This window comes from Phoca vitulina, unplaced genomic scaffold (genome assembly GCF_004348235.1).
Source record: "Phoca vitulina isolate PV1807 unplaced genomic scaffold, GSC_HSeal_1.0 scaffold53, whole genome shotgun sequence".
Classification (NCBI taxonomy): domain Eukaryota; kingdom Metazoa; phylum Chordata; class Mammalia; order Carnivora; family Phocidae; genus Phoca; species Phoca vitulina.
Genome location: NW_022589756.1, coordinates 6320672 through 6336200, shown reverse-complemented (window position 1 = coordinate 6336200; position 15529 = coordinate 6320672). Strand labels below are relative to the sequence as shown.

The 15529-nt window shown below is 35.4% G+C and overlaps 1 protein-coding gene across 4 annotated transcripts in view; it reads right to left on the bottom strand.

Moving 5' to 3' along the window:
- Window positions 1-1863: 1863 nt before the first annotated feature.
- PPP2R2A (protein phosphatase 2 regulatory subunit Balpha) overlaps window positions 1864-15529 on the bottom strand; it is an 84801-nt gene continuing 71135 nt past the window's right edge. For all 4 annotated transcript variants that reach the window (XM_032389224.1, XM_032389222.1, XM_032389220.1 and 1 more), the window contains 6 exons: window positions 12279-12391; window positions 11415-11592; window positions 9965-10129; window positions 8852-9021; window positions 5976-6067; window positions 1864-2865 (listed from right to left, as the gene is read on the bottom strand). In XM_032389224.1, the coding sequence (XP_032245115.1) occupies window positions 2586-2865; window positions 5976-6067; window positions 8852-9021; window positions 9965-10129; window positions 11415-11592; window positions 12279-12391 (998 nt within the window). In that variant the 3' untranslated portion in view covers window positions 1864-2585. The remainder of the gene's footprint in view (window positions 2866-5975; window positions 6068-8851; window positions 9022-9964; window positions 10130-11414; window positions 11593-12278; window positions 12392-15529) is intronic.

Here is a 15529-nt window from a genome sequence, read left to right as displayed (position 1 = left end):
TTCGAAAGGAAAAAAACCCCTGCATGAATGTAGTATTTATTCCGAAAGACTAAGAGCTTCACAGAAGAAAGCTTAATATCCAGTAGTTAGTTGTTATATAAACTTGTGTTTACATAGTTAGAGATTTATAAAATAACTATTGCCCAGCCACTAAATAAAGATCAAAGGAGATTAATAGAGAGTATTTTCCTACTGTAATTAAAGAAAAAAAAAAAGGTTAAGACAGAAGGGACAGGGTATGAATGTAGGTGTCAAGAGAATAGAATACAAGCAATTTGACAAGACTAAGTTTATTCTAAGCAAAATTTTTATTAATAAAAAGATTAACCATGACCATATGAGATGAGTGGCTGGGCTTAGAATTTGCTACATCAAATAAATTAAAAATTGATACTTGAGAATATCATTACAATTTATAATAGCATTCCTTTATAGAGGCATTTTTAATTTTAGCAATGTTTCTCTTTAACATAAAAAACTAACCCTTAGTGTCATGGGTGAGAATCATTACAGCTACGGCTGAATCAAAAGAGAATTTCCAAGAGCTGTTTGGCGGTATTATCTCAAGACCTACACCCAAACTTTAGGGAAACAATCTTCCAAAAAGATCTGGAACACTGCCTGATCAGAGACAAGTATCAGTGTTTGATACTGTGGCAGGAGAATATCCCACTCCAAGTCAAGTGTGAAGAATAAATAACACAAATTAAGAATGCACCCAACACCCCCAAAATAAGTTAGTAAAAGTGCCATTAAGAATTATCAGACATATCATGTGTTTAAATACAAATTCAAATTTGTTAAGTCCAAAAGATACAGTAATTTTATTACATAAAATTTCTCCTGTGTGCTAAAAATGTTAACTTACAAGAACATAGTTATTTGTATACGTGTAGAGGGAATTACGGTTCAATTGTCTAATCATTTTTCATTGATGAGAATAGAACAGTAGGTAGTGGACATAGAAGAAGCACTCAGAGTCCTCGAAACTTCAAGGTTGTCTATTACTGCTCAGCCAAAACACACTAACCATTCTCTAATAATATATATGCCTACTCGATTTATATTTTTAAAAATAAAGTCCATTTGTTTCTCCATTAAAGCTTCTGCAAGACTGACAAAGGTACATTCTACCTATTAAAAATAGGAGAAATCTTCATCTTTGGATAGGGAAATGTAATCATATACAGATTACTAAAATTTTCATTTGAGGCAGCTATTGGGAGTCCATGAAGCACTTTTTGAACACTGTACCTTTAAAGTTTGTCTTTAATATTAATACTTTGGAAAACCAAAAATAGAGGAAAAACATCTATGGCAAAGTACATTTCATTCAGATTTGAAAGCAGTAAAATACAAAAAAAAAAATAGTGCAGTGTCAATTTTATCTCTGTAAATCACTTGATACTTTTATGTTTTATAATTGAATGACAAAAAAAAGTTTTAACCTGTTAAAAAAGTTTAAGTCTTTGACTTTAGTAAGGCAAAAATGAAATTAAGCACTGTAAAAAGACTTTAAAAATGAAGTTCTACAAATTTGGTTCCCATTTACAACAATTTCATTAACAGATGAGTTAAGTGTAGATACAATGTATCCAATACTCTTATAACCACAGTAAAAAAAAAAAGAAAATCTCTAGCAATTTATAGATTGTGAAATCCTTAGTAATACCAGTATATAATTCAAAACACGTTCATACAGAACCAAGACCTCTCCTTCTCCATGTAAAAGAACACTTGTTAAAGATAATTAACAAAAATACCAATTAAACAATGGAAACTCATTTCATTTCACTGCGCCCAAAAGTATGACACAAAATATTAGCTTGAAGAGGTAGATTAAAAAGAAAAAAGAAAACCAGATTCTCCATTCTTTGTCACTTTTATTCAGTAGTAGTATTTTTTTCCTTATTTTCGGTGCCAGACACGGCAAGGAGTGATTACAGCCAACTGTTGTTAAAACATTTGTTCGCAACATATACCCCCTTTACCACTGACCCCAAACTGACTCATTTCGTGTGCTTTCGTTCGTTCTTTTTTTTTAATATACCACCACCAAGACTGGGTGGAGGGGGCAAGGGTAAAAGAGATGAAGGGGAAGAGTCCAGGAGGCCAGAAGAGGAGGAATGCTACAAGCCACAGTAAGAATGAGCTGTATTTAATTTAAAAAAGGGGGAGGGGTGTACCCCACAAATGATACAGTAATGAGGATACACAATTAAATCCCATAAGCATGACTGAAGGCTTTCACTGTGTTTGACGTCATCACAATGGAAGGCATAAAAAGTGGAGTAAATCAATGTTGATACAGTCCAATGTAGTCCATTAGGCAAGATGGTGCAAGAAGTCATTTAAATTAAAAGTGCCCTACCCTTACCTACATGGCTAGCAGACATGGAGAACACCACAGTGATGAATCCACAGAGATTTCTCCATGTAGCTATAAAAAATGTGTTGTCGAATGGCACATTGTCAAACACTGGAAAGGGGCGCCACAATGGACCTCTCTCTTTTTTAGGTACGAATGCTAGATTCAACTATCTCAACTAAGCAGGAAGTGGGCTCTTCTGCTGGGAATGCCAACCCTAATTCACTTTGTCTTGAAATATATACAGATTGTTTGTAGTAGCTACAGCAATGATATTTTCCTTGGGGTGCCAGGCTGTATGAAGAATTTTCTTGTTGAAGTCTAGGCTGTCAACACTGATTTCATCTTTCTTTCGCTTGCCACTTGCACAGACTTTGCGTGGCTTCAGAACCGTGCGAGGTTTGTTGTTTTCCCGTGACGCTTCTAGGGTTATGTCTCGCTTTGTGTTTCTGTCAAACATTCTGAAGAAATTATTGTAAGATCCAGTCATGACAACACTGCAAAAGTAAACAGAGGACGCAGTCAAATAAGTGAGCAAAAGTTAATTTCCAGCAAAACGATTCAGTGCTGACACCTAGCCTATTACCGCATAGGAAATAGCTACTTCAAGCTGACCTGGATTTAAGGAGAGGCTTGCTGACACCAACCCAGGGACCAATTATTCAAATAAACTAGTACTAGTCTGGTACTAGTTAGTGGTAGTTAACTTGGATTTCTAGTAACTAGGAGATTTCTAGTCTCCTTTTCATGACTACCAAAACTATCACCAAAGTTGAAAGTATTCTCAAGAATAGCTTCTTAGTAGTAGTACTAAAATAACCTCTGCTGAATATATTTTTGCAACTACAGGCTTTGTGATTAACTAAATCTGTAGGTAGCTTCTTGAAATACCAACCAACCGTGGGATCACAGGTTCTAAAACCCTTCAAAATTCATGGTAAATAGCTGTTCATAAGAAACCAATGCTTTACTTTGTGATTTAAATTATAAACTATAGAATTTGTTCCTAGGATGTTGTCTGGTTGGGATAATGCTATCTCATGAATGCTTATTAAGAAATCTCCTTCTGGGACGCCTGGGTGGCTCAGTAGGTTAAGCGCCTGCCTTCAGCTCAGGTCATGATCCCAGGCTCCTGGGATCAAGCCCCACATCGGGCTCTCTGCTCAGCGGGGAGCCCGCTTCTCCCTCTGCCTGCAGCTTCCCCTGCTTGTGTGTGCTCTCTCTCTCTCTCCCCCTCCGACAAATGAATAAAAAAAATTAAAAAAAAAAAAAATCTCCTTCTGAGAATATTAAGAGAGTAGGATATAAATTTTTTCTTAACAGGAAATCATTTTACCTATAACATTAAATACATTTTAAGCACTTTTTGGGGGGACAAATATTTTTAATAGTATCCGTCTAAAGGGTTGCCAAATTTTAACCCTACCCAGGGTAGCTCTGTCAGTTCAACTTTCCATCCGTCACTGCTCAACATTTGCTAAGTTTTAAGTACCCAATAAGCAAAACCTCACAAGTTTGAAACTGTTAATTTAGAAAGGGTCTGGTGCTATTATTACTTACCATGTTCTTCCCACATGGTTTAAATAATTATTGTAAATAAGATTATAGAATATCAAGGAACTGTTTAAAGTAATACTTGAAAACGACTGAGTATTTACAAGTATCAAAGATATAGGTCATATATGAAATACAAATGATTACCATCTATTCAGTAATGTCAATTCCTCCAAAGGACACTTGACAACATTTTAATCAAACTCAAACTGGTGCATGTGCCTGAGGGTAATAAAACTGTATTTCTTTTAAAATGATTTTATGTAGTTTGGATTGGCATCCCCGTATTATTTGAATTTGTGAGGTTTCAATAATTAGGACACCTAGGTCTACGGCTATTTGTAAGTTTTAAAAGGTTTTCGTAGGTCAGCATTTCTGTGGTGTACCTGCCCAAAATGTATAACCTGAATCAAATTATGAGGAAACATTAGATAACACTCAAAGTAAGAAACCTCCTATGAAATCATTGGCCTGTTTTTCAAAAATGCCAGTCGCGGAAGACAAGGAAAGCATGAACTACCGTTCCAGATTAAAGGAGGACAAGATAGGACAACTAAATGTTACATATACTTTGGGACTGGATATTCGACTGGATTTTCTTCTTTGCTAGGAAGGACATGGCTGAGAGGGCTGGTGAAATTTTAATGGGCTCCAACGGGAACTGTTCTGCTTTAGATGACTGCGCTGTCATAATACAGGAGAGACTCTTATCTTTTAAGAAATACTCATTAAAAAGTTTAAGGGCAATGGGGCACCATGTTTGGAGTTTACTCCCAACTGGTTAACAAATAAAGTATGTGTGTCTATTTGTGTCTTTATAGAGACAGATATAAAGGAAAAGACTGACACAGCAAACAGTAACAGGAGAACCTGAGTATGGGCTAAATAAGACTGTGTCACTCTTAACAAATTTTCCCCCAGTTTGAAATTATTTCAAAACAAGTTTTCAAACGGTAAGGGAAATCAAGAATTTCTTTTTGATAATGGAACATAACTTAGAACTGCCAACAATGTTTCAACAACGTGAGGAAGAGCTGGTGTAGCAGTGCATCAGATCCTAGTGTGTCAGTATCTTCTTTCTCTGTCTGCAAATTTCTCCTTTCTCTTCTTCCCTTTCCTTCTTCCTTCTTGATGCCTTAGTGTTAAGTAGTGGCATTCAAAAGTAAAGCTTGCTTGTTCTGAGTCTAGGCTTACTGTGACCAGCCTATTACTGGGTATCATGTTAGATTCAGATAAAAGTTAATATTAAAAATCACACCAAAGATAAATGATCCAAGTTCTAGCATCCTCTATAACACAGAACACCGTGATACTTGAATGTTATTAAGCTTCACTGATTGAACTACTGTTAAATAAAAAGTACCTCTTAATGACCTTGAAGGCAAGTTTAAGTAATTCCAACACTGTTTTCTTCTATTTTCTGTTCTATTGGAACACAATAAATGGTAAATAAATATTGATAAGAAAAACTGGAAGATTAAGACTTATTTCTCCTTGGAAATAATGGTACACATTTTCACCATACAATAAAAACAAATCATATACCATGGCAAAATTGTGGATTATAAAACCCTAATTACTCATGGTAATATGGTTAAATTACATACGGTAATTACCACTTCTATGAGATATTAATGTGATATCTGGAAAAACTGGTGTTTAACATTCCAAATGAAATATCCACTGCCTAAATATTTCTCAAAAGTTTCCTAGATGAACCACCAAACTGAAATTTCACCATTTTAATTGTTGGCATGTCAAAAATGTCATTGATCTGGTTCAAAAAAGGGAAATATTTAAAGATATTTAAATCATAATTTAAGATATCTAGATTTTTTGGTGTATTTTCATAGTTACTAGTGAAACACAATGTTTAATTTTTATCTGCTATTATTACTACAAGATTATTGAATTTATTTCAAGTGAACGGGGGCAGGGAATGAAGTGAGGATTTGTAATTTATGTCAATCATACTAGGAGAAGTGAAATAGCACATTTCTTTCCTCTAATAAAAGGCACATTTGAATGAGAAGTTCAAATTAAAATCAATTACCTGTCAGATCCATTCCAACAACATTCAAATTTGTCAAATATGCAGTCATTTTCATACAGTGAACAAAGTTTACTTCTGAGGTATTCATGAACCTGGGTTTTAAATATAAATACATTATTATATATTATTATAGATATACTTATTTTCACCTGAGGATCTGCTAAGTGATATTACGAAAATATTTAAACAATTCATTTTTTTAAAAAGGAATATACAGACACAATACTCTGTAATCTTATTAAAACTCAACTCTCTTAGCAACAAATAATAAAGGCATTTTATCCTTTTCACAAACAAATGAGGTCCCTTCTATGAACACGCATTTTCCTACTGTAGGACAGAGAAAATACCCTTTGGGGCATGACACATGAACTCTTTATAAGCTGGACTAAAATATTTAGACTAAAATACATTTGAAAATGGTACAGATAGAGAATAATTAAAGACTATTATAGCAGTAGTTGAATATGTTAACACTTGGTTTTTTCAGTCCATTAATTGCTGATAAAAAAAATACTCAATATTATGTTTTACTTCCTTTTTAAATACCATTCTCTGGGCATAAATAATGGAAGCCTACATTATCATTAAAGTGCCTATGCTATGCACAGCATGGCTGTGCCCTGATTTGGTATTATAACTGACCCTTGAGCAGCTCGAGGATTAGGGGTGCTAATCCCCCTGCAGTCAAAAATGCGCATATAGGGGCCCCTGGGTGGCAGAGTCAGTTAAACCATCCCACTCTTGGTTTTGGCTAAGTTTGTGATTTCAGGGTCACGAGATCGAGCCCCATGTCAAGCTCCATGCTCAGGGTGGAGTCTGCTTCAGATTCTCTCCCCCTTTCCCTCTGCCCCTCCAGCTCGTGTTCTTGCCCTCTCTCAAATAAATGTATCTCAAAAAAATAATCCACATATAACTTTTGACTCCCCAAAACTTAACTACTAATAGTCTACTGTTGTCTGGGGAAGCCTTACTGATAACATAAAGTTAACATGTATTTTGTGTATGTAATATGTATTATATACTGTAGTCTGTAATAAAGTAGGCTAGAGGAAAGAAAATGTTATTCAGAAAATCACAAGGAAAATACATTTGCAGTACTCTATTCTTTTTATAGAACAAAATATCCATGTATAAAGTGGACCCACGCAGTTCAAACTATGCTCTTCAAAGATCAATTGTATATAATCAACGTATGCATCACTGAAAAAATTGTATCACTTGATATTCCTCACAGAATATCAAAATCTAATGAAAATGTACCTGTTTTTTGAAGTAGAATTCACTAGTATTTCACAAAGGGATAAGCCAAAAAATAAATAAATCTGGTATTTAAAAGGTATTCTAAGAAATAATGCATTTCAATATTAACACTGTTAAATTACAAAGCAGGAAAGGTCCAATACCAAATCAGGGGGGTTGTCTTGATCTACTAACCGTTGTTACTTAAAGAGAGCCTTAAAAAAGAATTAATGATAGAAAAGAGTAGGTACCTTCTAAATGCTTAGAATTCTCTATTCTTTATGAAACAACCTGAAGTCTTTTTAAGTGTCCACTTTAACTTTTAAGTATAATGGAATGATTCAGGCCATATCTATGTAACATTAAGTACAAATCTGTTAACACTGAGGAACTGTAACTCAGGTAGGGTCAGGACAGGAGGCAAAAAATTATTAAGATCAAAATACCCTTTAGTCACACATAGCTCAGCAAGATGCCTATATTAAACTCAACAGCTGAATCTGTATATATTGAGTATAAAATGTGACTCTACTCCGAATCACTAATCTAATTCAGCATAAGCAGAAAAACTGCAAGTTAAGTTAATGATAACAATTTGGCAAAGTTTTAGAATGCACATACAAGGGATTCTCACCAAACAATTTTAAGAGTATGAAGTTGAGATTCAAATCAATTATTCTCAATGGCAACCAGGGGTGGTAGTGGTGTTGAGAAACACCAGGAGACAGATCACAATCTTGGAAGTTACACAAATGTAATTTGAAAACAAAGCAGTATGTATCTCTTTGCTTTTGTTTCAACATAGCATTTATTTTAAATTTTCAAATACCATTAAGGAAGAGTCTTAAGTAGTTTATGTTTGTCAAAGAGGATTAAAAGGTTTGAGAAACATCATTCTAATTTTATGGAAAACACACAACATAAGGAAGGTACCATTTATAAATTCTGTATTCTTAAAACCAGTGTTTAAGTGTTTTCTACACTGTAGTCTAGGGCTTACCCCAGGTTTCTGCTTGCCCCCCACCATGTCCCCAGCTGTGCATGTCTTTATTCTCTTCTCCAGAAGAAAGGGATAGGGGATCAATGGTAGTGGCTGGCTGACAAAAAGAGGACCCAGAACTAACATTCTACAATAGACAGCCAAACACCTAAAGCCGTCCGCTGGGCTTTCAAGCCCTTCTCCTTTAGCCTAAGACAACAGTTATCAGCCAAAAGGCAAAATGCCAGTCTATGGGCATGCCAAAGTTAAGCTCTAGTTCAACTACTCCTGCGCATACTCCAACCAGGACATCTCCACTAGGACTGGCCATTCTTCCCAATCCTCTTCCCCACCTAGACCTTATTACAGTACTCTTCCCTCCTCACTTTAAATGTAGACAGTGGTGCGGAAAAAAGTTGTCAATAATGAACCAAACTGGTAGCAAAATCACACTTTAACTGAATAGACAACACAACCTATAAAAGTATATATAAAATTAACATATGGAAAAGCAACATACTCATGGATCTCTGAAGGAAAAAGCCTAAGGGTCAACCATGCTGTATTGGGATTAACACATAGTACAAAATCCTTCTCTATAAAGACTTAGAAGTAAATAGGGTATATGCTAATTGAAAGAAAAAACTGCAAATACCTGGTATGTTTCCACAGGCCTGTTTTCCATATTTAAGTCCCAAATTTTGACTGACAAATAGTCTCTAGTCATCATATATCGACCACTATGGCTGAATTTTACATCAGAAATAGAGGAGATGATTTCAGAAAAAAAAGACCTGTTACTGGGATCTTCAGGTTCTTCAAACACTAAAAACAAGCAAAAAAAAAAAAAAAAAAAAAGGGCAATTTGTGTAATATTCTGGCTTGGACAAAGCACTTGCTGAGACAACCATTCACAAACTTCCTAAGAGTAAGCTACAGATGACAGGCTAGTGCAGAACCGAAAAAACATCTCTCTGACTATAAGAACATAACCTCCCCTTAAAGTTTCTTAAGGGGAATGACTTAACATTGACATTGAAGATACAAAAATATATACTCCCAGGGTCCTAGAGCTGATTTAGCAGAACCAGGAACAGCCAGGACTTCGGACTTCAAAGTGCACCAGGTCTGTAGGTTCTGCAGATACGTCCATGACTTTGCCCGTACTGTCACCGCAAGGGAACACACCATCCAAATTTATATCAGATTTTATTTTTTTTTAGTGGCCAGATAAAACTGTTTTGGTAACAGGCATGTACCAATTTTCATGAGTTTTAAAAACACTCAACAACATGAAGACAATAATGCAACCCCTCAATTTTTTAACCCAGTGCTTTTAAACTTTTTTTAAACCAAGGAAATCTCTTCTCAGAAAAGTATTCCTAGAAAGCTCAAAACAGAAAGCAACAAGAGAGAGCAGGAGGAAAGGAGAAAAGGGAGGGAAGGAGGGTAGGAAAAAAACCAACACTCTACTTGAAAAAAGAGCTGGAGAGCCCAGCCCCAAGTTCCCCCAAAATAACACTCCATTTAAAAATATATCCACTGGGACATCGACAGACATGCTCCCAAGATAGCTTTTTATGTTCTTCCAGTAGAATAACCTACAATGCCTCATGTGGAGTCAGACAGCTTACCAAAGTGTACAGGAGGCCCTGGGCACACAGGTTTTCAGACTTGTAAACCTATGCAAATGTAGTCACCACATCTGATGCTAGTTTTCAAAAAAACAGAAAATGTTATCATTTGAAAAAAAAGACCGTACACTTACGTTTAGAATGCCTATCACAGAGGGCAGAGGCCCGCATGTCACATAACCGAATAGTTCCTTTACTGCTGCTGTATACAAACGTGTTGCAGCTGTTTGGATGGAATTCTGCTGCCGTAATCACCTCTGTTAGCTCTTCCATATTGGCAGGTTTGATATCCACAATATCTGGATAGCATTTTATTAAGGAATTTCCACTTAGAAAAAAGGGCAAATATAATTTTCTATTTCTCAAATATAGAATTCATTCATAAACTTAAGCACAAGTATTAATTCCGAATTGCATTCTACTCCTTATAGGAGTATAAATCCCAGCAGGATCAAAACTGCTAAAGATTGGGAAAAAATCTTAGAAGAAACCATGTTAGACTGTAGATGGGCCTCTTTTTCTGAGTATGATACAAATCCCAGAATATTATTAGTGTATATTCTAAACAAAACAAAGGTAAAAAACTTCAAGGCGGCAAAAAGGGGAACCTATTTGCACCACAAAGAAGTTGATTCACTTAATATAAAAAAAGGTGCTTTAAAAACAAACAAAAAACCCAGTAAGAATATATATAAATCCAATGAAAAAACTAGAAAAGAACAAAAAGAAATATAAATGGTTGGTAAATATTAGGACTTTTCACTAACTAGACTGGTAATGGTGGAGGGAAACAGGCTCTTTTATATGCTATGGGTAGAATATGAATTACAGTAGTGTTAATTTTTCAAATGATGTCTATTTAAAAATACATACAACATTAACACTAGCAGCAATAACTGCAAACATGTATCAAAACCTTTTAAAAAGATACTTGAAACAAATATATTTATAAACCATCTAGGATGTTTATATATACACACACATACACACACTGTATGTATATAGTATATTGTGTTCGTCAGGTATGTCTGTATCACACACTGGTACATGTACAGAAAAATCTCAGAAGGATGATACAGACAATGAAAGTGGCATCTGGAGAATATTTCTACTGACTTCATACCACCATGCATCATGACTTGTATCAATTTCTTTTGCCAACCTTACTAAGAATATTTTTATAATTACATTTTTAATAAATAATACTCCACAAATTTGTTTTATAAAAAACTCAACCATTAAAAAAAATCTGTTCACAGGTGCATACTGTACCTACACTCATGGTATAGATTGTACTTAATATACATAGTATTACAGCAAAGTATTTAGTACTAAGTACTAAACTTACTATAATAGTACTTAAAATTCCAAGAATCCTATTTTTAAACCAATACATTATGCTCTTTATCAAAGAACTTCACCCACTGTTTAATCACTTAAACACAAAGAAAAAGTGGTATAAAGTAAGAAGCTACTTTCAAAGAGAAGAAATAAAAATACACGAAGGAGAGATGGAAAATAAATCTAGTATGGGCACAACATGCCTTCTTTACCAAACACCAAAAAAAGAAACCAAATGGATACTAAAACTCCTGTCTGTAATCTCCAGATGCCAAAGATTAATCCGTAAATCGTCTGCAGATAAATATGTTTCATAATCACTATTAATAGAAATTGAGTTGATGTGGTATGTATGAGCATTGGCAAATATTCTTCGTGGACTGGCCTCAACCATCAGGTCCATGGGCCTAAAGACTGGCACCTGTCAATAAGACACATGAAAAACGGTCATTACAAAATGCTCACTATTTACAATGGCACTTAAGGTTTCAGTTCTTTATCCTAGTTTTTGAGGGAACACTATAATATTACACAGATTTAGCTTTATAAAGCAACTGATGTTGATCCTTAAAGTGTTGAAATGAGAAGAAAAATGAATTATTTGGTTAATTTACCTTCTTTTATAGATAGCAATACTATGAGAATTTGTTTTGCTTTCTAGTTCCAATCTTTTGCTGGAGACTCGCAAAGCTCAATGTTTCTGGTTTGAACTGGCTAAGAAGGAAATTAGCCCAGAGCATCTAATTCTTGGTATTTCTTAGCTGCAACTAGGATATCTGGTCCACTTCTACCTACTTCTTTATCTCCAAAGAAAATTAATCTTGATATGTATAAGAGCTGACATTCAAACCATGAGGGCAAAACAGAGTGTGGCATTGTATAAAACAGTCTTGCATTGGGTCCTGGGTCAGCCCCTGGCACAGAGAGACCTCTATGTGGGACATGGTTATTTAAAACGGGAGTTTTTAATGTCCTATCTGGTTATAAAATTGTTCTGGGGGGGGCAGATTATAGTTAATCCTATTCAAGTTCTGCTCAGGGTCTAGACTATCTAATATGAATACAGAACACTATCAGAATTACGATCATTTTTTCTTAAGTACTTACTCGTAGTGTAGTGACTGTAGTAGGATCTCTATACCTTCCATCTTCCTCTTTCAAGTTATACCCTTCTGGTCTTTTGTCCCTTTCACTGATTTTCCATAATTTTATTGTTTTATCTGGAGAGAAAAATGAAAAAAGTCCTCAAAAAAAGAATAATACTAATAGAAGTTTAAGGCATATTCAAACAAGCTATTTCGTATTTCACCTAAAAGGGTCCCAAGAATAAACTCTCTTATGTGACTTAATAAAAAACAAATTTCCCATTACCTGGAGAATAAAAACACATATACATAGAAATCACAAATTTATACATTAATGGCACTCAAAGTACCATTTTTTAAAAAGATTTTAATTTATTTGACAGAGAGCACGCGCGCGCAAGCAGGCAGAGCGGCAGGCAGAGGGAGAGGCAGAGAAACTGACATGGGGCTTGATCCCAGGACCCTGGGCAGAAGGGTCTTAAAGGCAGACGCTTAACAGACTGAGCCACCTAGGCGCCCCTCAAAATTAAAATCACGTCACAGCCAGGTCCTTGTCCTTTAAAAATAATTAAAATAATTAAAGCTGGAGAGGGGAAAAGGTGTGTGTGTGTAAGCACCCACATGTTTGTAAACACAAACACATACATATATATACTTAGTATTTTTAAAAAGAGAACAAACAAATACAGCTTATTATTTAGAATAAAAATGATAAAGGATTATCTATCTCCCTTGGTCCCACACTTCCTAGCAGATCCTACCAAAGACTCCACAAATTCCTTCATAGACTGGATGCCTCTGTTTAAATCTATCTTTCCCTGTTGTATTAGGGATTCAAGTCAAGTTGGTCAGGGTCTGAAAAAAAAAAATGACCAATTAAAAGCTATGTCCCCAAGTTCTTTAAGACAAAATTCCTAGGTTATCAAGAATATATTAAATAGTATTTTTTAAATGTTTTTAATAGTATTTTTTAAAGAAACACTTATTTTGGAGTACATTTAGACTTACAGTAAAGTTACAAAGATAGTCCAAAGTGTTTCCATTATACCCTTCATCCAATTCTTCTAATGTCAACATCTTATGCAACCATGGTGTATTTGTTAAAACTAAGACATTAACATTGTACATTACTACTAACTCACTCCAGACTTTACTGAGAATCCACCAGGTTTTCTACTAACATCCCTTTTTGTTCCAGGATCCAAACAACACTGTATTTAGTTGTCAAGTTTCCCTAGTCCCTCTGACTTTACCAATTTCTCAGACTTTTCTTAGTTTTCATCATCCTGACAGTTCCGAGCAGCAGCAGTGAGGTATTGCAGAATGTCCCGACTGGGTATGTCTGCTGTTTTCTCATGATCAGACTGGGATCACTGGGTTTTAGAAGAATACCAGAGGTGAAGTGAAGGTATACATTGTACCAACATGACTTTCCCACTGGGGATGAAAGCTCTGTTCACTTGGTTAAGGCAGTATCTGCCAGGTTTCTCCACTGCAGTTATTAATTTCCCCCTTGCCATACTCTAGTCTTTGGAAATGAATCTCTAAAGTCCAGTCCACACTTAACGGAAAAATTAAGTTACAGTCCCTATAAAGGAGAAGCATCCATCCATATATTTGAAATTCTCTAAGAAGCATCTCCACTCCCTGCTTATGTTTATTTAAATCATTACAGACTCATGCATGTTTATTTAATACTTTTGTTATAATCTTCAAATTGCATTCATATAAAAGTATCACATTCTTAATGGTCCTTTCATAAGCCAATGGGTATGATTTTAAAAAACAGTGCACAGAGGCACTTTCTAAAATGTTGTCACCCTTTCTAGGGACTCCTCTAGGCCTGCCACCTCTCTCTGCCTGGTGGTGAAGGGGGTGCTAGCCAACCCTGTGGATACCCTTTGCAAGGATGAAGTGTAAGCAGAAAAAAACTGCTAACTTTACTAACTTGTAATCTATTACTTTATCTAAACCCTAGTTAATCTTGTTTAGAGTTATCTTACAGTTAAATTATATGTGTTTTCTATGTGCTATGTCGAGGTAAAGATTTATATATTTTAGGATATTCTACTTGTCCCCAAATGTAATGAGTCAAGCCTAAACTCTTAATTTTGGGAGTAATTATCATCTAAAAATAAGGATGAAAAGTTTCCCCTAGCCCAATCCCCGCAACTGTCTTTATGGCCTGTCCAAATTCATCATCCTTACCAAAGATCCAGATAAAGAAATCACAATGTACTTATCAAACTTTTCAAATAAGATGTAATCAGTTTATGGTTCCTAATAGTGTTTTAAGAAGAAAATTATTATTTTTTTATATCATGAAAAACTGGGTAAATAGATTTTTAAAACATATTACACTTTAAAACACATTTTCTAAGTGATAAAATTTGTCACTTAAAGAGGTTAAAAAAATTTGGGCGCCTGGGTGGCTCAGTTGGTTAAGCGTCTGCCTTTGGCTCAGGTCATGATCCCAGGGTCCTGGGACTGAGTCCCACATCAGGCTCCTTGCTCAGCGGGGAGCCTGGCTTCTCCCTCTGCCCCTGCCCCCTGCCTGTGTGCTCTCAAATAAATAAAATCTTTAAAAAAAAAAAAAAAAAAAGAGGTTTAAAAAAATTTAGTAACATAAACACAGGATAGAAAAGTACTATACAATTTCTGTGCAATGCTTGGGAACAGGGCAGGTCAGAAATAAAATATTTTAATAAGTATAACAAATTTTTAAAAAAAATCAAAATTCTTAAGCTCTGTAGTAGTGACTTTTTTAACTGTAGATTTTGGCCTACTGGAGGTATGTGACAATAACCAAACTCCACAGAACTGCATGCAGAATTATGGAAATATACATATTTTTCTATAAGGGGATTATTGGATTCCTCAAAGAAATGTGTCATTTCTAAAAGGTTAAGAACCACTGCTCTATGGTGTTTCCCTATACTGTCAATACTAACAAGTAAAGTGCGCCTGGATGGCTCAGTCGGTTAAGGGTCTGCCTGTGAATCAGGTCATGATGCCAGGGTCCTGGGATCAGGCCCTGAGTCAGGCTCCCTGCTCAGCAGGGAGTCTGCTTCTCCCTCTCCTTCAGCCCCTCCCCCCTGCTCATGCACACTCGCTCTCACTCTCTCGCTCTCAAATAAATAAAACCTTAAAAAAAAAAAAAAAAAAATACCAGCAAGTAAAGAGGGTTCCAGAAGTCCAAAAGTCCGTGTTCCTTTCACCATAAAAAGAGGACTGGGACAGGGAAGACCTTGCTAACAAGTTTCCTTTGTGGGA